Source organism: Panulirus ornatus, chromosome 2 (assembly GCF_036320965.1).
Source record: "Panulirus ornatus isolate Po-2019 chromosome 2, ASM3632096v1, whole genome shotgun sequence".
NCBI classification, from domain to species: domain Eukaryota; kingdom Metazoa; phylum Arthropoda; class Malacostraca; order Decapoda; family Palinuridae; genus Panulirus; species Panulirus ornatus.
The window spans coordinates 24624624-24649355 of record NC_092225.1 but is presented as its reverse complement, the minus strand read 5'-3'; the positions used below and the strand labels follow the sequence as shown (position 1 = coordinate 24649355).

The following is a 24732-nucleotide window of genomic DNA, read 5'->3' as shown; positions in this document are numbered from 1 at the left end:
ATATATATATATATATATATATATATATATATATATATATATATATATATATATATATATATAAAGTAGGATTTATATCTTTTTTTGCTGTATATGTAGTTTTTACTGTGTTTTATTGTATTGTATACACAGAGTAAAAACTGTGGTTCTGATGCGCTGTTTATCCACGTGCTGGTGTGGGTCGCATGTATATGTTTTTTTAATGTTTTTGTCTCTCTCTTCTTTTTTTTTCTCTTATTTTTCCACAAAGTGGACTGGGTCTGCCCTTGGTTTGAAAATATGTTGAGATGAAATTAAAGTTTTTAGACTCTTTATGCCAGGGTTGCTGAGCCTCCTCCTCCCTCCCTTCTTCCCCTCCCTCCCTCCCTCAGCCCGCCACCCTGTCTCGCCTTCTCCTCCCTCTCTCTCTCTCCCGCAGCCCGCCACCCTGTCTCCCATTTTCTGTTGTAGTTATAGTACCACAGAACACAAAGACCCATCCCATTTTCCCTTGTGAAAGATAAGCAAAACGGTAATTCTGACAGTAAGCTAGGAGAGAGAGAGAGAGAGAGAGAGAGAGAGAGAGAGAGAGAGAGAGAGAGAGAGAGAGAGGAATAAAGACGTAACCCCCCCGTTCTTACATGCCCCCACAGCAGGAACTCTGGGGGGCGGCATCCATTTACGTATCTAGTGCCAGCCAAGTGTTTGGTATACATTACGAGTATATATATATATATATATATATATATATATATATATATATATATATATATATATATATATATATATATATATAATTTTTTTTTCTTTTTTTTGAGACTTTGGAGGAGGGAATGTCGGAGTCGTGTCGTGCGTATTTTAGAGAATTTTTGAGGAAAGGCAACCTTTCCAGGGGGAAGAAAGGAAAAAAAAATAGAATGATACATTTAGAAAAAAAAATATATTCAAAAAGATTCGTTGAGGTGTACTGTTACGATGAAGGGTATTGTTGTGTATATCCCCCCATCCCCCCAGCTTACCGCCGCTCTCCCCCGTGTCTGAAAAGCTTATCTGTGTGTCAAGCTTATGTTTTATTTCAAGCTTGTCCCTATCGCAGACTTCTGTGTATTAATAGTCGATCTTTATATAAAGCTTTACCCGTGTATTGAAAGCCTGTACCATAAGCCCCTCCCCGTACCGTAAGCTTCTGGTCGAACGAATCCTCTTCCTAACCTAGCCTAACCTAACCTAGCCTAGCCTAGCCTAACCAAGCCTAGCCTAACCTAGCCTAGCCCATATAAACCTTACCGATCCTACCCTAGCCTAGCCCATATAAACCTCACCGATCCTAACCTAGCCTAGCCCATATAAACCTCACCGATCCTGACCTAACCTAGCCCATATAAACCTCACCGATCCTAACCTAGCCTAGTTGGTGAGGTTTATATACCTCACCAACCATAACCTAGCGTAGCCCATATAAACCTTACCGATCCTACCCTAGCGTAGCCCATATAAACCTCACCGATCCTAACCTAGCCTAGCCCATATAAACCTCACCAACCATAACCTAGCGTAGCCCATATAAACCTTACCGATCCTACCCTAGCCTAGCCCATATGAAACCCTCACCAACCATAACCTAGCCTACCCCATATAAACCTCACTATCCCTATCCTAGCGTAGCCCATATAAACCCTCACCAACCCTAACCTAGCCCACATAAACCTTACCGATCCTACCCTAGCCTAGCCCATATAAACCCTCACCAACCGTTAACCTAACCTTGCTTGGTCAAAGGTAGGGTAGGCTGCCCTACGTGGTCTACGACCAAATTATAGATATAAATCACCTCTGGTTTATTTGCTGGGTTATACTGGGTGTGGGTTGTAGCACACATATGTACTTGCACGTATCCCACCCCACTGTGTTATCTTAACACTCTCACTGACTCCTCCTAACACGGTGTGTAATGCTAGGTTATCGTGCCGTCTATCTTATCTTATCTTACCCAGTAGTGTTCCAGTACTGTCTATGTTATCTTACCCAGTAGTGTTCCAGTACCGTCTATCTTATCTTACCCAGTAGTGTTCCAGTACTGTCTATCTTATCTTACCCAGTAGTGTTCCAGTACCGTCTATCTTATCTTACCCAGTAGTGTTCCAGTACTGTCTATCTTATCTTACCCAGTAGTGTTCCAGTACTGTCTATCTTATCTTACCCAGTAGTGTTCCAGTACTGTCTATCTTATCTTACCCAGTAGTGTTCCAGTACTGCCTATCTTACCTTACTGTTGGTCACGTCTTTCATCCTCGCCCCGGGGTCTGTGTTGCCTCGTATCTCGGGTCGGCCTTTTTGACCTCGTTATCATGTCCGTCATCTTTCCACCTCATATCTTAACCCACCCCACGCTCCATATAGAGCAAGGGGTCGACTCTCCATATAGAGCAAGTAGGTCTACTCTCCACATAGAGCAAGGGGTCGACTCTCCATATAGAGCAAGTAGGTCGACTCTCCATATAGAGCAAGGGGTCGACTCTCCATATAGAGCAAGTAGGTCGACTCTCTGTTAGACCAAGGGGTCGACTCTATTAGACCAAGAGGTCGACTCTCCATATAGAGCAAGTAGGTCGACTCTCCCTATAGAGCAAGGGGTCGACTCTCCATATAGAGCAAGTAGGTCGACTCTCTGTTGGACCAAGGGGTTGACTCTCTATATAGAGCAAGTAAGTCGACTCTATTAGAGCACCGGGTCGATTCTCTATATAGAGCAAGGAGTCGACTTTCCAGGTAGAGGAATGGGTCGACTCTCCCATGAATAGAGCAAGGGGTTCATATATTAATCTTACACTGCCTTTGTGTGTGTGTGTGTGTGTGTGTGTGTGTGTGTACCATACGGGGAGGGATTTCATACTCGAATGTGTACATGTGTGTGTGTGTGTGTGGGGGGGGGGGGGGTGTTACCAGACTCCGCCCGCTCGAGTTTACACAGCAGGTGAAAGAAAATTCATCGTTAGCGAGTACATCGTATCAAAGAACTTCTTCCTGTAGAACCGTCTACATTTCCCTGCTACTGGAAGTGGCGCAGCCTTAGGGGGCCTTAGGAGACTTCAGAAGGGCCCTGGGTCACGCTAAGACTCTCTCTCTCTCTCTCTCTCTCTCATACACATTTGTCCCCGGGGTAAGTATGATTATGAATTAATATGTATGTTTGGGCGTGCGTGCGTGCGTGCGTTCTCATACTTACCCCCGGATGTGTGTGTGTGTGTGCGCGCGCGCGCGGGCCAGTAATACGGGCCGGGGTTCTAACCCTTGCTGAGCCAAATAGACTATCGATCTCCTAACGCCACACCAACAACTTATTTTGGTTGGGGCAACAGCCTCTTTACCCCCCTCAGCCTGTTGCCCCACGTCAAGCCTCCGCGCCGTGACGGGCTGTTGACAGCTCGTGTGTCAAGGGCCGGGGGTATATTGACAGGCAGAGCGGGTCACTTGGGCCGACCTGTTGACAGCCGTAGACAGCTTGACCCCGCGCCACCAAGCACCACTCGACAACTATAGACAGCTTGACAGCTTATCCCAAACAGTCCAGTGGAGAGGTGGTCGTCAGGCAGTGAAGCCAGCGTGCACCCCGTGTGCTGGTGTTGTGTGGCACACGATAGAGTTATAGGAAGATGAAACACGAAAAGTTCCCAAGTGCACTTTCGTGCAATTATCACATCATCAGGGGAGACACAAGAGAGAAATATAACAGTCAGTTGACATACATCGAAGAGACGAAGCTAGGACGCCATTTGGTGAACATGTTTACCAAATGGCGTCCTAGCTTCAATTTTGCTGTTGTGCTGAACAGATTTATATACTGAGTCTCGCCACGTGCCTTACTGTTCGTCAGTAGAGATGGTAAAAAAGTAAACATGTTATGTCCCATTTTTCACCCGGTTTTTTTCTTTTTTTCTTTTGCTCCACATTTTTGCGTGGTATGAATCTCTCGTGTGCTTCTTGATCATGTATGCTAATCTTGTGACTGACAGTGATTGCATTATTTTTTGTTTTTTTGTTTGTGTGTGTGTGTGTTGGTCATATTTTGTGTGTGTGTGTGTGTGTGTGTGTGTGTGTGTGTGTGTGTGTGTGTGTGTGTGTGTGTGTTGGTCATATATTTTTTTTTTTGTGTGTGTGTGTTGGTCATATTTTTCTTGATGTTTTGTTGACTTCGTCAGTCTTGTTTTGTGTAGAGAATATCCTTGATCATAATGATAATGATGATAATATATGTTATACTTAGTCGCTATCTCCCGCGTTAGCGAGGTAGCGTAAGGAAACCAGACGAAAGAATGGCCCAACCCACCCACATACACATGTACATACATAATAATTATAATAGTAATAACAGTAACGATAATGCTAATAATAATGGTAATAATGATAATAATAATAATAATAATAATAATAATAATAATAATAATAATAATAATAATGATAATAATAATAATAATAATAATAATAATAATAATAGTAATAATGATAATAACACTGCTACTAATAATGGTAGTTAATTATACTATTATTATCATTATTATGATGACAACACGTCCCCATTTCAGGCTGACAGTGTATCCAGTGTGATGATTAATATGCACGTACTCTGTTCTCTCGGGAATTTTTGCCTTTCAGTGGGAAATGATTCGTGGCGGCCGGTCGCACCACGGCATCAACCAACCCGTGTGTGCAAACCCCCGAGTTTGTCGCTGAGCGTCGGCGACGACGAGTCCTCGCTTTGTGTCGTCCCTATTATGGTCGTTTACTCCCTTCCCCTTTCCCTCCGGGTACCACATGTCGTCGTGGTGGTCGTCCGTGGTCTGGTCGTCCATCGTGGTGGTCTGGTCGTCCTTGGCTATCCTACATCAGGCCCGTTTCTGTCGTTTGAACGACCGTGTGTGTGTTTGGGTCGCTTACAGACCTGACGCGCCAAGAAGGTGGTGGTAGAGAGAGGAAAAAAATAGACACCACAGAAAACGGACGGACGCCTTTCTGAAAGCCGTGTGCTTGTTGGGCCAAATTGTGTAGTTTTAGTTATTTTGTGTTATTCGTTCAGCCTTCATTCATTCAGTAGTCAGGCAAAGACACAGTAGCCAGTCGCCAAACAAAAGCAAGGAAGTCAAACAAAAGTGTAGTAGTCAAATGTAAAAAGACGAACAAAAACAAAAAAAGGCGCAGTCGTGAAACAAAAAACGCACTGGTCTCACAAAAGCACACACTGGTCAAACAAAAGCGCAGTCGTCAAGCAGAAGCGCATTTAAACCAAACAATAGCACACAACAGTTAAGCAAAAGAAAAACAAAAGACAAAATATTCGCAGGAAGAAGCATTGTCACCCACACACACACACACACACACACACACACACACCAGCCGGAGAAAAGGACAAGACAGAGTCATAAAACAGAACAAATACTCCACTAGTCAGACAACAACAACAACAACAACAACAACAACAGCAGCCCACAGCACGCCCCTGGAGCGTCATCAAACAACAGCACGACCACGTTGAGCCAGACAAGAGAATAGTTTCCACAGCAATGTGTTCTGGTCACGCCACCCCCCCCCCCACACACACACACACACACACACCAACACATTAACACAAAAGCAAAATAGTCATGTCCAGCGGCAGTAATGATGCTAGTGTTTAGTAGTCATGCAGAAGACATAATCATGGAAAATGCCCTCCTGCACACACACACACACACACACACACACACACACACACACACATACACACACACACACACACACACACACACACATACATATATATATATATATATATATATATATATATATATATATATATATATATATATATTGCAGTAGGTCACAACGATACGCGTGATGTAGTGTTTTGCTGATAACCACGAGGTAAAATGGAACCTGATAAATCCCCAAGTGCACTTTCGTGTAATTACATCGCCAAGATTGATCCAAGAATGAGACAGAAGACTCGGAACAGTTTACTGGTATGTAGGCGTCTTCACCTCTCATTTTTGTATCTCCCCTGACGATGTGATTACACGAAAGTGCACTTGTGAACTTATCAAGCTCCATTTTCCCTCGAGGTTATCAGGTGTGTGTGTGTGTGTGTGTGTGTGTGTGTTACATACTGACATATGTGTATATAGATACTGCCATACATATGTAGATACTGAGGGATACATGTATACATTGGTTACTTAGTGAAGTCAGTAGAGTGTAACGAGGTGAGTTGGGTGGCTTCGTGTAAAGTTACGCATCTTGAAGCTTAGATAAGAAAGATTTGTTATCTCTTTATCCCATGGTTGGTTTATTGGGCTCCAGGTCAATCACCTGCCAGGATCGTTAACTAAGCCCTCCAATCTGAGATCATAACAAGTAAAAAGAAAATGTAATGCGTATTTCACGTCCGACTCGTTTTCCATGACTGATATGTTTGTGATGGGCACTACGCGCTGGCCTTTTTCTTTTTTTTTTTTTTTTCCAGCAATGTCACGTCGTAAGTGTCTGTCCTTCCGAAACACTCATGCCATACCATAACAGATTAAAAAAAAAGTCTTTTCCTTCAGGGCCATTTAAGCCTTATTAAAACAGTAAAAAAAAAAATTAAGAAAAAAAGGCCTCGAAATGAACTATGTAAAACTTCTTCAGTATTAGAAGATAATGAATTGTTAGAGGGGGGGAAGACGAAGCCTAACTTATAATTTAGATTTGCTGATAAAGTCCCGAAGAAAAAGTTGGGCTGGGAAGTTGATGAAGATAGGCAACAGATAATTGCTGCCTCTTAAGAAAAAAGGTGACGATCAAAAGAAAACGGGAGGAAAGAAGTCGCTTGAAAAAGGTTTTTGATCGATGGAGGAGAGTGGGGGAGGGAGGGAAGATGGAGGTACGATGGATGAAAGTGGGAGAGGGAGAGTGGTGAGGGAGAGAAGATGGAGGTACGATGGGGGAGGGTGGTGAGGGAGGGAAGATGGAGGTAGGATGGAGGAGTGTAGGAGAGGGAGGGTGGTGAGGGAGGAAAGATGGAGGTACGATGGTGAGTGATGATGGAAGGAAGGAAGGAAGGAGTAAGGATGAGCGAGAGAGAAATGGGAGGGAGTGTCGTAAGATGAAGGTACTATAAGAATTGTAGTATTTCGGTCATGTTTTACTTCGATGTGATATTGTTTACCAAACACACACACACACACACACACACACACACACACACACACACACACACACACACACACACACACACACAGAGAGAGAGAGAGAGAGAGAGAGAGAGAGAGAGAGAGAGAGAGAGAGAGAGAGGTGACCACGGGTGTAAAACTCCCTCCCCATACAGTACAAGTAGGCAATTCCATGCGCACATCAACGCAATCTGAAACACACACACACACACACAGAGAGAGAGAGAGAGAGAGAGAGAGAGAGAGAGAGAGAGAGAGAGAGAGAGAGAGGTGACCACGGGTGTAAAACTCCCTCCCCATACAGTACAAGTAGGCAATTCCATGCGCACGCACATCAACGCAATCTGAAACACACACACACACACACACACACACACACACTTAGCGCGAGGCAGAGAGAGCAATTACCCCGATGAGAATGTTCTTTTGTTTTCCCGCGCAAAGTTGAGAATTTCTTTGTCCTCTTTCCACGAGAAGTTGTTAAATTCCCGCGCGCAAAGTTGCGAATCCCACGATGTTTTCCGATGTTGCATTCTCCCTCCTCTTTTTTTTTTATTATTTGTTTGTGTTTTCCCATTAAAATGTTAATTTCTTCATGTTTGCTAATGCGAAGTCGTGAACTTCATTCACCGTCTCTCCGCGTGCGAGAAGTTTTTGTATATGTGGATGGAACGGGTAAGGTGAGGGAAAAGACATCTTGGTTTACCCAGCGCCCCGGAACGACTGAAGGTTCCAGGGGAGAGATTTTCAGTGGTGTGGAGGTACGTTATGGCGCCGCTTTGAGAACACAAGCGTATACGTTGTAATGTCCGCCTGGTAACCTCAAGAAGGTGGAGTCTGCCAGCGCTTATATAAGATATATATACTCAGTAATGGTGGTAATATGGTCCATGGCTGGTCCATATTGACTGTAGGTGTATCTTTTGTAAGGGGATCAGGTATATTTTGGTACCGTCGGTCCATCGAACCATTTCTGTTTTATGGTCCAAATGGAGCGTAGGCTCCGAGTGATCCAGGTGGTCTGTGGACCATGGTCCATGTGGACCATTAAGACCATGTGGTTCTTTAATGGTACTTAATGACAGGGTTAGGTTGATTCAGGTTGGCATTGGACCGAGTGGTTCACGGCCCTATTGCTCTTGTTGGACCATAGCTCTCACCGGTCCAGTTATATATATATATATATATATATATTTCACAGCATAACATCAATATGTGTCGTACGCCATCGAAATGAATGGGTTGTCATCGTACACAAGGGGTTTGGTCATCGTACTCATTGGGTCAATCATCATACACAAGAGGTTGAATTGTCGTACACAAGGGGTTGTCATCGTACACAAGGGGTTAAATTATCGTACACAAGGGGTTGTCATCGTACACAAGGGGTTGAATTGTCGTACACAAGGGGTTGTCATCGTACACAAGGGGTTAAATTGTCGTACACAAGCGAATAAAAAATAAAGGTCAGAAAAATCTCAAAATAAAGCCTCATAAATCAGTTCAGTTTATTGGTCTTATATTCTTTCGTCTGTTATCATCTGTGAAGCAGGAATGTCTGGTCCCGTGTGTGCGACTCACACACACACACACACACACACACACACACACACACACACACACACACACACACAGAGTCGTATTAATAATTCTTTTGATGTGGTGTTCCGTCTTGCGACTCGTCTGCAGACATTCCCCTTTACGTCAGGTCTCAACCCACTTTCTTTTTTTTTTTCCCCTTACCTGAATATTTCCACATTCCTTCATTTGTTATCTTTCTTTAGTTTTCTTGTGGTTATCCACCGCCTTGCCTTTGAGGAGAAGGGGGGAGGTAACATGTATCACAAGGGGGGGGGGGGGGATGGGTTGTAGAAAATGGGAGGCGGGATGGGTTGTAGAAAATGGAAGGGGGATGTATGTGTGTGTGTGTGTGTGTGTGTGTGTGTGTGTGTGTGTGTGTACATCCATGGGGGTAAAGACATGGTACATATATATACAAGGTTGTGAGACGGGACAGCTCCCCAACTCTACCGTATCTACCCTAACCTAACCGAACCTAACTTAACCTAACCTAACCGAAGCCTTTATATTTTTTTTTTTTTTTTTTTTTTTTTACAAAAGAAGGAACAGAGAAGGGGGCCAGGTGAGGATATTCCCTCAAAGGCCCAGTCCTCTGTTCATAACGCTACCTTGCTAACGCGGGGAATGGCGAATGGTATGAAAGAAAGAATATATATATATATATATATATATATATATATATATATATATATATATATATATATATATATAATTGTGTGCATGGGTATATATATGTGTGGACGTGTGTGTATATACATGTGTATGGGGGTGGGTTGGGCCATTTCTTTCGTCTGTTTTCTTGCGCTACTTCGCAAACGCGGGAGACAGCGGCAAAGCATATATATATATATATATATATATATATATATATATATATATATATATATATATATATATATATATATAGAAAAGACAAAGACTTTCGCCACCCTGGGGGGACATACCGGTTTGGCTTTAGGGATTCCCCAGAGAGAGAGAGAGAGGGGGGGCTCCCCCAATGCCCCGCCCCCCCAGGTTGATGCACAGCCCACTAACTTGTCCATTAAACTAAGAGTTTCGCTACAGCGAGGTGTTTCCCCCCCCTTCACTGTGGAGCGTCGAGTTGAGTGCCCCCCTCCCAACCAACCACTTTCTTTATGCCGCCACACAAACTACCTCCCTGCCTTAGTTCCCCTTGGTCAGGGTTTAGTAGGGGTGGTGGACTTGTATTTCTCCGTGTATTTTTTTTTTTTTACGTAAGTCTGTTCATGTGTTGGTCCTTGTTGCGTTGTGGTGGGGATCGTCGGTGCTGGATGATGGTGTCTCTTCTTGAGAGGACCTGGGTTCGATCCTTGAGCCTATGACGGGACGTTTCTTGGGGGGGGTTGTTTTTAATGACCTTGACCTCCAAATGCGTCAGGGGAAAAGGGTAGAGTCATCTTAGGTGTTGTGTGGCCGTGTTCAGTGGTCGTACCGTCGTGTTCAGTGATCGTAACGTCGTGTTCAGTGGTCGTACCGTCGTGTTCAATGGTCGCACCGTCGTGTTCAGTGGTCGTACCGTCGTGTTCAGTGGGCGTACCGTCGTGTTCAATGGGCGTACCGTCGTGTTTAAGGGTCGTACCGTCGTGTTCAGTGATCGTACTGTCGTGTTCGATGATCGTACCGTCGTGTTCAATGATTGTACCGTCGTGTTCATTGGTGATTAATGGATGAATATTGTCTTATCGTCGTCTTGCACAAACCACACGAACCATATCGCTGCCACGTCATGGGATCCCCTGAGATGAGGACCTCCGACAGTGGTCTTTGTGGGCACTGTGGTCCGGGACCGCACCACACCATGCTGCACCACACCACACCACACTACTACACCACACCACACCTCGCCCCACTACACCACACCGCACTACACCACACCACACCTCACCTCACCTCACCACACCGCACTACACCACACCTCACCGCACCACACCACACCACACCACACCACACCACACCACACCTCACCACACCACACCTCACCGCACCACACCACACCACACCACACCACACCACACCACACCACACCTCACCACACCACACCACACCACACCACACCACACCACACCTCACCGCACCACACCACACCACACCACACCACACCACACTACACCACACCACACCACACCACACCTCACCGCACCACACCACACCACACCACACCACACCACACTACACCACACCACACCTCACCGCACCACACCGCACCACACCACACCACACCACACCACACCTCACCACACCACACCACACCTCACCACACCGCACCGCACCACACCACACCACACCACACCACACTACACCACACCACACCACACTACACCACACCACACCACACCACACCTCACCGCACCACACCACACCACACCGCACCACACCTCACCACACCACACCACACCACACCACACCACACCACACCACACTACACCACACCACACCACACCACACCTCACCGCACCACACCACACTACACCACACCACACCACACTACACCACACCACACTACACCACACCACACCACACTACACCACACCACACCACACCACACCACACTACACCACACCACACCACACCACACCTCACCGCACCACACCACACTACACCACACCACACCACACTACACCACACCACACTACACCACACCACACCACACCACACTACACCACACCACACCACACCACACCACACCTCACCACACCACACCACACCACACCACACCACACTACACCACACCACACCACACTACACCACACCACACCACACCACACCTCACCGCACCACACCGCACCACACCACACCACACCACACCACACTACACCACACCACACCACACTACACCACACCACACCACACCACACCTCACCGCACCACACCACACCACACCGCACCACACCTCACCACACCACACCACACCTCACCACACCGCACCGCACCGCACCGCACCACACCACACCACACCTCTACACCACACCTCACCACACCGCACCGCACCGCACCACACCACACCACACCTCTACACCACACCTCACCACACCGCACCACACCACACCTCACCTCACCACACCACACTACACCACACCACACCGCACCAGCAGACTCCAGGGTACTCCTGCGTCGGTAAACCGCTCACAGGAGCATTTCCTCGTCCACATCATGAGTTGAGGGGGTCTAGATTCGCTTCATGGATCACGAACCGATGTTGACAGCAGGGATTCGAACCCTCGTTCTAGTGCGGGTCCGGAATGATGACGGTTGGGACAGTTCGCTCTCTCTCTCTCTCTCTCTCTCTCTCTCTCTCCCTTACTTGGCCGTCATATCACTCATTCTACGTGAGTATACTCGTGAAACAGACGCTAGTATACATAAATCCCCGGTAAAGTATACTATTATGGTCTCGTATGCCAGCAAGAAGCGGTGGAGTGCACAGTAGGGCTTGCGCCTCCATAGAGACTGTGTCATGGGATGTTTGGGTTGGGTCGTGCGGTGTTCTTCACACTGTTCACTTTTGTTCTCGTATTGTTCTGGCTGTTTTGATGACGCTGCTGAAGGACACATTATGATACATGCCTTGCCTTAAGATGGTTTTGGAGGTCTTCTATCCACACAGGTGGGTCTGGGACCTCGTTTTGAAGGTCTTCTACCCCCACAACTGGCTCTGGGACCCCACCTTCCCCAACCTTACGATGGTTTCGGAGGTCTTCTACCTCCTTACAGCTGGGTCTTCGACTAAGGTCTCGTATCGCCCCGTCCTCTCTGCTCTTGTCAGGCTGTGTTGGAGGCCGCAGACCTCAGGGCCACATAAACCATCCCATCCTGGCTGGTCTGGTACATTCCATACGTACGTGTCTCTACAATATCTCATCTTTCTCCATTGACCGTAGTTTTACTGATAACTGGAGGGAACGTGGTCAACAGTATTGGGCCTCCCTGGTGGGGTATATTATACACAGCTCTCTGCTTATATTGTCCTTATAGCAAGCAGGTTTCGATGTCAGTGATAAAGGTTTTGATATCATTCGTGCCATCGGTCCTGCTGGCGAGGCAGTGTTTATGAAGGTTGTGTGAGCCACGCCTTCCAGAGTCTGTTAGAAAATGATACATACATACGTACGTTCTCCCTTCTGCTGCCCCCTCTGCTAGGGGGGGGGGGGGCACCGCTTCAGAGGTTTCAGTCGTTTTTCGTCGTTCACGTCCCCAGTGAGGTGGTGGAAGAAGCACACACACTCACACACACACACACGCACACACACACACACACACACACACACACACACACAGCACTTTTCTTCGTAACTGTCTCGTATATTTCACCCCCCCCCCCCCCTTTTTTTTAAACATTATTGTTGTTGTTTTTTTTCCCTTCCCCGTCATTTGTTTTGAAGGCTTGCGATATCCATCCTCTCTGTCATTTTTAAGCAGAGGCGCGTGTTGCTGCGTCGCGTTCGCTGGAGGTGAGGTCGTCAGCCATTTTATGCTCCAAGACCTTTTTTCCACAGCTCTCATGGGACATGATCGCGCTTTCGCTTCCTCCGTGGTGCAGAGTCTGACGCTTGTTGCTTCTTATCTGTGGCCCACCGAGAAGACACGGTCTACGTCCACCTGCAGTGTGTTTGAGAGAGCTTTTTGTCCTTAGCTGGCGAGGAAAGGAAAAAAAAAAATATATGTATTGATTGACACATACATTGATATCGATATCAGACACGTTGATGAATGTAGGGGAAATGTAATTAGCACGAAGAGACACCAGTGTTCACCTTTAAAAAAACAACACCCCCCTTCTCCCGACCCCTTGTGATCATATGAACCCCGTCCTGGGCTTGGCAACCGGACGTAATCAACATCCCAAACTCCGTTTCCCTGGAAGCTGGTTGTGGTGGTGTTCATCGTCGCCTCTGTACAATAGTCCTTAGGTAAAGCAGCTGTTTCATATGGACGGGGGGGTTCTTGTTGTTTTGTTTTTAATCCTTCCCCGGTGTGGAGTGCTGCTGACACCCGTGTGTGATGATGATGGAGCCTTCTCGTTGACGCTAGTGCCATCAAAAATCTCCTCACGTCTCGGTTAAGTCTCCAGTCATCACCACCCCTCTCTCTTCTCTCTCTCTCTCTCTCTCTCTCTCTCTCTCTCTCTCTCTCTCTCTCTCTCTCTCTCTCTCTCTCTCTTTCTCCAGTTATCCCTGTCTTTACATCATGATGTTGCTGCCTCTTTCTCCCTCCTATTCTACGGGTATTATTACATCGGCCGTTTGTTCTCGTACGCTGCCTGCCTGTGTTTAACCCCTGCCATCAAGGTTGTGGGATCCAAGTTCTGGCTGCTGCATCCCATAGTTAATTTTTTGGGGAGAAGGGGAGAAGACCAGCCACACGAGGATGGACCGTTATCATACCTTCTTACCGTGGAACATGGAAGCTCCGGGACTCTGTTTCTTTTTAAACAGCTTCGTTGTTTTATCTTGACCCACATATTCTCCTTTCGTCCGAGAAGGCTATGATGACTGAGACATGTTTAAGAAAATATAAAACTAAAAGAAAATTGATATACAGACGATAGCCAGTGAAAAGCAAACGTGTAATGATGATATTAGGTGACAATTTTATGGTATCACAACCTTGAATATATGCACCATGTGTCTGTTCACACACACACACACACACACACACACACACACACACACACGTACACAATCCTTAGCCAGGTATTCATTTGTCAACAAGCGTTTAGGAGAGGATGAGCACCTGGGTTGGATCTGGGCCGGCTACGGCTCCCAGGACTACGGAACCCGCGCGGGGTTATGCGTGAATGGTCAGCAACGCCAATCACCACACCAGGGAAGAGAAGCCCTTGTGTGTGTGTGTGTGTGTGTGTGTGTGTGTGTGTGAACAGACAACTACAACTCACGGGGCCCCCATCTGTTGAACATTATCTTCTCCCATACACCTTGTTAAACTTCTCTGTGTTGTCAGCACTGCCGGATTACAGCAAGTGAGAGAGAGAGAGAGAGAGAGAGAGAGAGAGAGAGAGAGAGAGAGAGAGAGAGAGAGAGAGAGAGAGAGACTGAATAATGCTGACTGACCAAATGAATGGCGGGGGAGAGAACTGTGCATAATGACTGAGCCCCTTGTCTGGTGGAAGTAAGGCTGGGGAGGAGGAGGAGGGAGTGGGGAGACAGGGGTAAACCCGACTGGGGAGTATGATGGGAGTGCCATCGATCGTGTGGTGGGGAGGAGGATGTGGTCCGTGCGATGCATGGCTCTGGTGGTTGGGTGGAGAGGTGGTGGTCCGTGTGATGCATAACTGTGGTGCTGGTGGGGCGGTGGTGGTCCGTGTGACGCATGGCTCTGGTGGTGGTGGGGAGATGATGGTCCGTGTGATGCATGGCTCTGGTGGTGGTGGGGAGGAGGTGGTCCATGTGATGCATGACTGTGGTGGTTGGGTGGTGAGGAGGTGGTGGTCCGTGTGATGTATAACTGTGGCGGGGATGGGGAGGAGGTGGTCCGTGTGATGCGTGACTGTGGTGGTTGGGTGGTGAGGAGGAGGTGGTCCGTGTGATGCATGACTGTGGTGGTGGTGGGGAGGTGGTGGTCCGTGTGATGCATGACTGTGGCGGGGGTGGTGAGGTGGAGGTGGTCCGTGTGATGCATGACTGTGGCGGGAGTGGTGAGGTGGAGGTGGTCCGTGTGATGCGTGACTATGGCGGGGATGGGGAGGAGGTGGTCCGTGTGATGCGTGACTGGTGGTTGGGTGGTGAGGAGGAGGTGGTCCGTGTGATGCATGAGTGTGGCGGGGGTGGTGAGGTGGAGGTGGTCCGTGTGATGCGTGACTGTGGTGGTTGGGTGGTGAGGAGGTGGTGGTCCGTGTGATGCATGACTGTGGCGGGAGTGGTGAGGAGGAGGTGGTCCGTGTGATGCATGATTGCGGCGGGGGTGGTGGGGAGGTGGTGGTCCGTGTGATGCATGACTGTGGCGGGAGTGGTGAGGTGGAGGTGGTCCGTGTGATGCGTGACTGTGGTGGTTGGGTGGTGAGGAGGTGGTGGTCCGTGTGATGCATGACTGTGGCGGGGGTGGTGGGGAGGTGGTGGTCCGTGTGATGCGTGACTGTGGTGAGGTGGAGGTGGTCCGTGTGAAGCGTGACTGTGGTGGCGGCGGGCAGGAGGTGCGTGACATACTGCAGGAGGACGCGAGGAAAGGCAGTGAGAGGAAGAAAAAGAGAAGAAAAGAAATAATGATAATAATAATGATGGTAATAGTGATAATGATAACTAATAATGATAGTAATTGTGATAATGATAATGATAATGATAGTAATAGTGATAATGATAACTAATAATGATAGTAATTGTGATAATGATAATGATAATGATAGTAATAGTGATAATGATATCTAATAATGATAGTAATTGTGATAATGATAATAATAATGATAGTAATAGTGATAATGACAATGATAGTAATAGTGATAATGATAACTAATAATGATAGTAATTGTGATAATGATAATGATAATGATAGTAATAGTGATAATGATAACTAATAATGATAGTAATTGTGATAATGATAATGATAATGATAGTAATAGTGATAATGATAACTAATAATGATAGTAATTGTGATAATGATAATAATAATGATAGTAATTGTGATAATGATAACTAATAATGATAGTAATAGTGATAATGATAACTAATAATGATAGTAATAGTGATAATGATAACTAATAATGATAGTAATAGTGATAATGATAACTAATGATGATAGTAATTGTGATAATGATAATAATAATGATAGTAATAGTGATAATGATAACTAATAATGATAGTAATAGTGATAATGATAACTAATGATGATAGTAATTGTGATAATGATAATGATAATGATAGTGATTGTGATAATGATAACTAATGATGATAGTAATTGTGATAATGATAATGATAATGATAGTGATTGTGATAATGATAACTAATGATGATAGTAATTGTGATAATGATAATGATAATGATCGTGATTGTGATAATGATAACTAATAATGATAGTAATTGTGATAATGATAATGATAATGATAGTGATTGTGATAATGATAACTAATGATGATAGTAATTGTGATAATGATAATGATAATGATAGTGATTGTGATAATGATAACTAATAATGATAGTAATTGTGATAATGATAATGATAATGATAGTGATTGTGATAATGATAACTAATAATGATAGTAATTGTGATAATGATAATGATAGTGATTGTGATAATGATAACTAATAATGATAGTAATTGTGATAATGATAATGATAGTAATTGTGATAATGATAACTAATAATGATATTATTGATAATAAGACAAGACAAAGAACACGTGTAGAGAGAGAAAGACAAAATGTTTGTATGTTTTATGTACAAAAGAAGTGTGTGTGTGTGTGTGTGTGTGTGTGTGTGTGTGTGTGCAGCAAGGTACAGAAATTAATGAAGTGATTTCATGAAGTGTATGACTTGAGATAAAGAGATGAACATTTGAATAAGATTAATTACAATGACAGTCACACGCTGTGTGTGCGTGTGTCTCTCCACAGCTCCGTCCTCTCAGTAGACGGCTCCGTAGAACACCATCTGGGCGCCGATGGGCAAGACTCTGTTGTTGTCTCAGCCTGTAGCCTACGTATGGCAAGCCTCCTCCCCTTGCTTGAGATGCTCGGGTTGGTGTTGCGGTTGGCCGCCGCCGTCCTCCTTGCCACCTTTGGTTTTTCGCGGTGCAAAGACACGGCGGAGATGTTTCAGCGCCCCCCGGACTTTCCGTTTGACGTTCATGCAGAAGAGAGAGGGTCGGTCCGGGTAACTATCCAAGATAGCCTGCATTTCCTCTGCCATTTGAGCAGCCGTGACAGGATGCCCGCTCTGTTGACCGGCCTGTAGTCTCAGAACGAACTCACGGTAATCCTTCACGCACTTGAATTTCTTCAGCTTCATGGCCATGTGGCACAAAGCTGCCAGGTCCTTATGCAGGTGGGTTTTCGCCCGGGCAGGTTCCATGTACAATATGTTGCGAGCCTTCTCGTAGTTCAGCAGAGTTATTGATGTTTTGCCCTGCCCTCTGTCCACGATGAGGTTATGCTTGTTGAGGTCGCCGTGCACGATGCCCCGGCCGTGGAGGATGGCCATTGTCCTGCACAGCTGGACCAGTCCTTCCAGGCAGCTCCACTGACTGATCTTCCTCATGTGGCCGAAGGTCTTGCCTTGACACCGCTCGAGGATGAGGGCGCGGGGTATCGCGGACGTTATGCCCAGAAGCTTGGGCACGGCAGGGACGCCCTGTATCTCCTGAAGGACGTACCTTTCGCGTGTGGGAGAGTAGATCTTCACCAGGACTTTGAGATTCCGGCCGTGCCAGTGAAGCTTGCCATTCCGTGATTTCCTGAGGCACATGAGGGACCATGGTTGCGGCGTGATGTTGCTCCAGTCGTACTGCTGGATCTTCGTCACGGGTGGCCAGTAGGAGGGCGTTACTTCTGCTGACGGCAGGAGCGGGTACCGTGTCTCCCAGGAGGTTAGGTTCGTAGGGATCGTTTCTAAGTCGTCCCCACGACTGTAGGCCAGAACGTCCCTGATTCTCCCGCAGAGGACTGCGGCTGGGAGAGTGACGCCAGATGTCTTCAGCTCGTGCGTGAGAAGTTTCCCGTCCCTTGAGCAACAGAGGTTCAACCTGGAGACCAACTTGCACAGTTTCTTGTCGTCTTTCATGATGCCGTACCTGTTTCCCGCCGTGCGGGAGAAGTCCACCAACGTGGAGGTGACGTGCCCTTTGGCATCCCGGCCGATGAGAACGTTCCTCGAGTTGATAGACCCGTGGGAGACGCCGTGCGAGTGGAGGATGGCCAGGATCCGGCAGACCTAGAACAGCGCCTTCAAGATGGCATACTGTGACATCAGGAACCTCTGGAAATAAAGGTTCCTGCCCGGGAATCTCTCCAAGATTAGGGCGTAAGGGAACTCGTCAGTGATGCCGATTATGTGCGGGATGTGCGGGAGGTGCCGAAGGCGCCACAGCAGGTACCTTTCCCTTTTGGGAGCGAACTGCCACACCATGATGGGGTGGTTGCCCGAAGGAGTGTTCAGCGTCCCCTCCCTGTACCGGACGAGACAGCCCACCGGCCACGGTTGGGGCGTCACCTGGGACCAGGGATACCTAGGAATGTGCTGCTTGCTTGACCTTCTGGGAAAGTGTTCTGGGCTGAATAGGTCCAGCGACGTGAAAGGTAGCAGAGACGTTACTTTTCTCTTCGCCTCCTTTACCGCACTGGAGGCCTCATCTACCTCACTTTTGGCTTCGGTCACTGCGCACTTGGCCTCCTTTGTCGCATTGTTGGCCTCCTCCACTGCTTCGTTGACATCCTTCACCGCACTGTTGGCTTCCCTCACTGTGCTATTGGCCACCTTTACCGCAAATTTGACTTCCTTTACTGCGTCTCCTGCGCAGTTGCTTCCTGCACTCGCCAGTGGATCTCCTTTGCCGCAGTGTTGGCTTCCTCTGCTGCGTGGTTGATCTCCTTTGCCGCAGTGTTGGCTTCCTCTGCTGCGTGGTTGATCTCCTTTGCCGCAGTGTTGGCTTCCTCTGCTGCGTGGTTGATCTCCTTTGCCGCAGTGTTGGCTTCCTCTGCTGCGTGGTTGATCTCCTTTGCCGCAGTGTTTACCATCACCGTACTTTTGATTTCCTGTATTGCGCTCTTAACTTCATTTGCTGCTCTGTAGGCTTTCTTTGCCGCAGTGATGGCTTCCTCTGCTGCGGTGTTCACTTCCTGCACCGCCGTGTTGGCTTTCTTTACCGCAGTGTTGGCTTCCAGTACCACGGTATGGGCCTCTTCCACTGCCCTTTCGGCCTTCTGTAATGTGCTCCTGAACCTCCATTCCATGTTTGATATCATCTCCTGTGTTGCTGGCCTCCTCCTCCTCCTTCGCTCTGTTAATTCCCTTCAACGTGTTGTTAAGCCCCTGTAATGCGAGGTTGACCTCCCTCACCGTACTGTAGGCACTCTGTACCTCGAGGTTGGCCTCATGTCTCGCACTTCTGGCATTCTTTACCGTGCTGATGATCTCCCTCACCACCCTGTTGGCTTCCTTGACCGTCTCGATTGCTTCCTTTGTCACGGTCGTGGCTTTTTGCATGACGGTGTAACGTTCATACGCCTCCTCGGTGGAGAGGAGCCGAGTGAGCCTTCTCCACCACCAGTGGATCAGTTCGCTAGCCCAAAGGAACACACTCAACAGCAGATCGTACCGGAACCAGTGTAACAAAGAGAAGGTGAACATTTTCGTCTTGTGCTACATTACATCAATATGACAAGGGGTTGGTGAGCGGGATGTTAATATGATATCCCAGATAGAAAATAGCGCAAAGTAAGAAAGGCCTAACCCTCTTATCTACACTACCAGAGCAAATTACATATAGATAGATAGATACATAGATACATAGATAGATAGATAGATACATAGATAGATAGATAGCAAAAGAACACAATAATGCGTGTGATCTAGTAGATAATTGTAATCCACAGGAAAATGAGACAAGTTCCTGAGTGCACTTTCGAGTGATGATCACACCATCAGGGTAGAAACGAGATGGATGTATAGAGCAGTCAGTTGATATACAAGGAAGAAACAGCTTTGTATATCCTGGTAGACCTGACCCATGAAGTTGTAATGAAGATATCACTTGACCTGACCCATGAAGGTTTAGTGAAGATATCACTTGACCTGACCCATGAAGGTTTAGTGAAGATATCACTTGACCTGACCCATGAAGGTGTAGTGAAGACATCACTTGACCTGACCCATGAAGGTTTAGTGAAGATATCACTTGACCTGACCCATGAAGGTTTAGTGAAGATATCACTTGACCTGACCCATGAAGGTTTAGTGAAGATATCACTTGTCCTGACCCATGAAGGTGTAGTGAAGATATCACTTGACCTGACCCATGAAGGTTTAGTGAAGATATCACTTGACCTGACCCATGAAGGTTTAGTGAAGATATCACTTGACCTAACCCATGAAGGTTTAGTGAAGATATCACTTGACCTGACCCATGAAGGTGTAGTGAAGATATCGCTTGACCTGACCCATGAAGGTTTAGTGAAGATATCACTTGACCTGACCCATGAAGGTGTAGTGAAGATATCACTTGACCTGACCCATGAAGGTGTAATGAAGATATCACTTGACCTGACCCATGAAGGTTTAGTGAAGATATCACTTGACCTGACCCATGAATGTGTAGTGAAGATATCGCTTGACCTGACCCATGAAGGTGTAATGAAGATATCACTTGACCTGACCCATGAAGGTTTAGTGAAGATATCACTTGACCTGACCCATGAAGGTGTAGTGAAGATATCGCTTGACCTGACCCATGAAGGTGTAATATCACTTGACCTGACCCATGAAGGTTTATTGAAGATATCACTTGACCTGACCCATGAAGGTGTAGTGAAGATATCACGACCTGACCCATGAAGGTTTAGTGAAGATATCGCTTGACCTTACCCATGAAGGTTTAATGAAGATATCACTTGACCTGACACATGAAGGTGTAGTGAAGATATCACTTGACCTGACCCATGGAGGTTTAGTGAAGATATCACTTGACCTGACCCATGAAGGTGTAGTGAAGACATCGCTTGATCTGACCCATGATGGTTTAGTGAAGATATCACTTGACCTGACCCATGAAGGTGTAGTGAAGATATCACTTGACCTGACCCATGAAGGTTTAGTGAAGATATAACTTGACCTGACCCATGAAGGTTTAGTTAAGATATCACTTCACCTGACCCATGAAGGTGTAGTGAAGATATCACTTGACCTGACCCATGAAGGTTTAGTGAAGATATCACTTGACCTGACCCATGAAACTTTAGTGAAGATATCACTTGACCTGACCCATGAAGGTGTAGTGAGGATATCACTTGACCTGACCCATTAAGGTTTAGTGAAGATATCACTTGACCTGACCCATGAAGGTTTAGTGAAGATATCACTTGACCTGACCCATGAAGGTTTAGTGAAGATATCACTTGACCTGACCCATGAAACTTTAGTGAAGATATCACTTGACCTGACCCATGAAGGTTTAGTGAAGATATCACTTGACCTGACCCATGAAACTTTAGTGAAGATATCACTTGTCCTGACCCATGAAGGTGTAATGAAGATATCGCTTGACCTGACCCATGAAGGTTTAGTGAAGATATCACTTGACCTGACCCATGAAGGTTTAGTGAAGATATCACTTGACCTGACCCATGAAGGTGTAGTGAAGATATCGCTTGACCTGACCCATGAAGTTGTAATGAAGATATCGCTTGACCTGACCCCTTGAAGTTGTAGTAAAGATACAGATGTGGCGAATATGAAGGAATAGATATGGTTTTTGACATGACCCTTAAGCGCGTGGTTGAGATAGGGGTATAGTGAAGACAAGGGTGTATCCAAGATGGCCAATGCCCTGACCCATTTAAAGAGGGTGGTTGATTAGTGACTTTCTGAATTGACTGTTTCAAAATCTACTGACGTTTTGTTCTGGGGAAATATTTTCCATACCTCTCTCTCTCTCTCTCTCTCTCTCTCTCTCTCTCTCTCTCTCTCTCTCTCTCTCTCTCTCTCTCTCTCTCTCTCCTCTCTCTCTCTCTCTCTCTCTCTCTCTCTCTCTCTCTCTCTCTCTCTCTCTCTCTCTCTCTCTCTCTCTCTCTCTCTGGCATGAAACCCTCATGGAACTGTGTGACATAATGAGTTGGCATTTTCCAGCACTGTGAGGTACGATAAATGTCTGTGAATTAACCCCCCATCCCTCTCTCTCCCCCTGAGTACTCTTGTACCTATTGAAATTTTCTATTTCCCTGGGCTGCCTTTCCGACCATATGCTCTTTGTTTGTTTGCACTCAACTGTTGAACTTTATGGTGTGTGTGTGTGTGTGTGTGTGTGTGTGTGTGTAGGGGGGAGGGGGGGGCGAATATGTAGGAACATGATGATGGGTTTCATGAACAAGGCTTTGGAGCTGAAGTTCCTCGATTCTGAAATACGATTTCCTCCCTTATGATTTTAAATGACTTTTCCATTCGGCAAGTTGATATACGTAGTCTGGTATGTTAATGCATCCCTTGAGCACGACGGTACGCCCCTTGAGAACGACGGTACGACCCTTGAGCACGACGGTACGACCCTTGAGCACGACGGTACGACCCTTGAGCACGACGGTACGGTCCTTGAGAACGACGTTACGACCCCTGAGCACGACGGTACGTCCCTTGAGAACGACGGTACGGTCCTTGAGAACGACGTTACGACCCCTGAGCACGACGGTACGTCCCTTGAGAACGACGGTACGACCCTTGAGCACGACGGTACGACCCTTGAGCACGACGATACGACCCTTGAGCACGACGGTACCACCCTTGAGCACGACGGTACGACCCTTGAGCATGACGGTACCACCCTTGAGCACGACGGTACCACCCTTGAGCACGACGGTACCACCCTTGAGCACGACGGTACGACCCTTGAGCACGACGGTACGATCCTTGAGCACGACGGTACGACCCTTAAGCACGACGGTACGACCCTTGAGCACGACGGTACGACCCTTGAGCATGACGGCACGATCCACAGGTATGATGGGCTGGCCCATAAGAATCAGGTTCAAGTTTCTCTCTCTCTCTCTCTCTCTCTCTCTCTCTCTGGAGGACTGTCGTCTCCCAGGGCCTCTGTCTCACACAGGGACCGATAAAACGTTGCCTGTGAGAGGAGGGACCCAGCACACGTGTCCCTGAGTCTGTCAAGACCCAAAGAGAGGGAGCCCAGTGTCGTAACCTGTCAAGGGTTCGTGCCTTAACCTGACAGGGATTCTTAACCCTGTCAAAGAAAGGCAAGTGCTTGTTCCTATTAGTGGCTGGTGCCACAGCTTGTCGAAAGAGTCGGGTGCTTTAACTTGTCAATCCCCAGTAGTCCCTTTAAACCTTGTCAAGGGCCGGTACCTTAAACCCACCAAACCCCCCCTTCCCCCCTCCCTCCCTCCCCCTTCAAGCCCCCCTCCCCCCCTGGGCCTTAAAGGTGTCAAGGGGTTCCTTTCCCCTTAACCTGTCTGTCATGGGGAGGTGTCATGTGGTGTGGTGGATGGAGCCAGCAGCTGGTGCACACACACACACACACACACACACACACACACACACACACACACACACACCTGGTGTGGCAAGAGGCCCCAGCAAGGCTTGTAGCCAGACCCCCTTATGGCGGGCTCACCTTTAATCTAAGGACTGAGGGACGACTGCAGCTGGACGCTCACCTAATGATTTCTGTTCCCAACTCTGTAGTGGCTCTTATGGCCTGACCTGACCTGACCTCATCCCGGGGCGGGCTGCCAGAGGATGTGGCCGCAGGCAACCAGACCTGGTGGACACACATACATGACCTCCTGTAGGATGCAGGACAGAGGTCACCTCTCCCCCCCCACCCAGAGGTCATGTCCTCGTATATTGACCTCGCTGTGGGGAGAGAGAGAGAGAGAGAGAGAGAGAGCGTTCGTCACTTTCAAGGTATTCTCGACCTCCTCCAGACAGACGTCAGGGAAGTGAAGGAAGTATGAAAGAAGAAGTGAAAGCGCATACGCCGGGGTGATCGAAGGAATCTAACAGGTCTTGCTCTAGTGTGGTGAAAGATGCGTCACAAGTGAGCAGGAAGCATATTTGAAGACGACCTGCAGTTGCAAGATGATGAGAAAGGCGATAGGAATCATGACATTCCTAGGGGGTGAGGGAGGAGGAGGAGGAGGAGGAGGACCCTTGTCTCGAACCTGGCTGGGGTGCGACTATGCGCCCTTGGATAAACTCCCATCACCACCCGTGTCCTCTTTCCTTCCCTCCTCCTCCTCCTCCTCCTCCTCCCCCTTAACACAGCTATTGCTGTGTCCTGTGAGAGAGAGTAGATGATG

At 47.2% G+C, this 24732-nt stretch overlaps 2 protein-coding genes across 3 annotated transcripts in view; one reads left to right on the top strand and one right to left on the bottom strand.

The window, feature by feature from the left end:
- Window positions 1–24732, top strand: part of Hsepi (D-glucuronyl C5-epimerase) — a 386331-nt gene that overhangs the window by 90698 nt on the left and 270901 nt on the right. The gene's annotated exons all lie outside the window — the stretch shown is intronic.
- Window positions 17251–19144, bottom strand: LOC139752706 (uncharacterized). Its single transcript, XM_071668528.1, has one exon. It carries the CDS (start codon window positions 18488–18490, stop codon window positions 17408–17410), a length of 1083 nt encoding a protein of 360 aa, XP_071524629.1. The 5' UTR covers window positions 18491–19144; the 3' UTR covers window positions 17251–17407.

Excerpts from the sequence above, each read along its gene's own strand:
- LOC139752706 (XM_071668528.1), bottom strand. The coding sequence starts at position 18,490 with ATGAAAGACGACAAGAAACTGTGCAAGTTGGTCTCCAGGTTGAACCTC.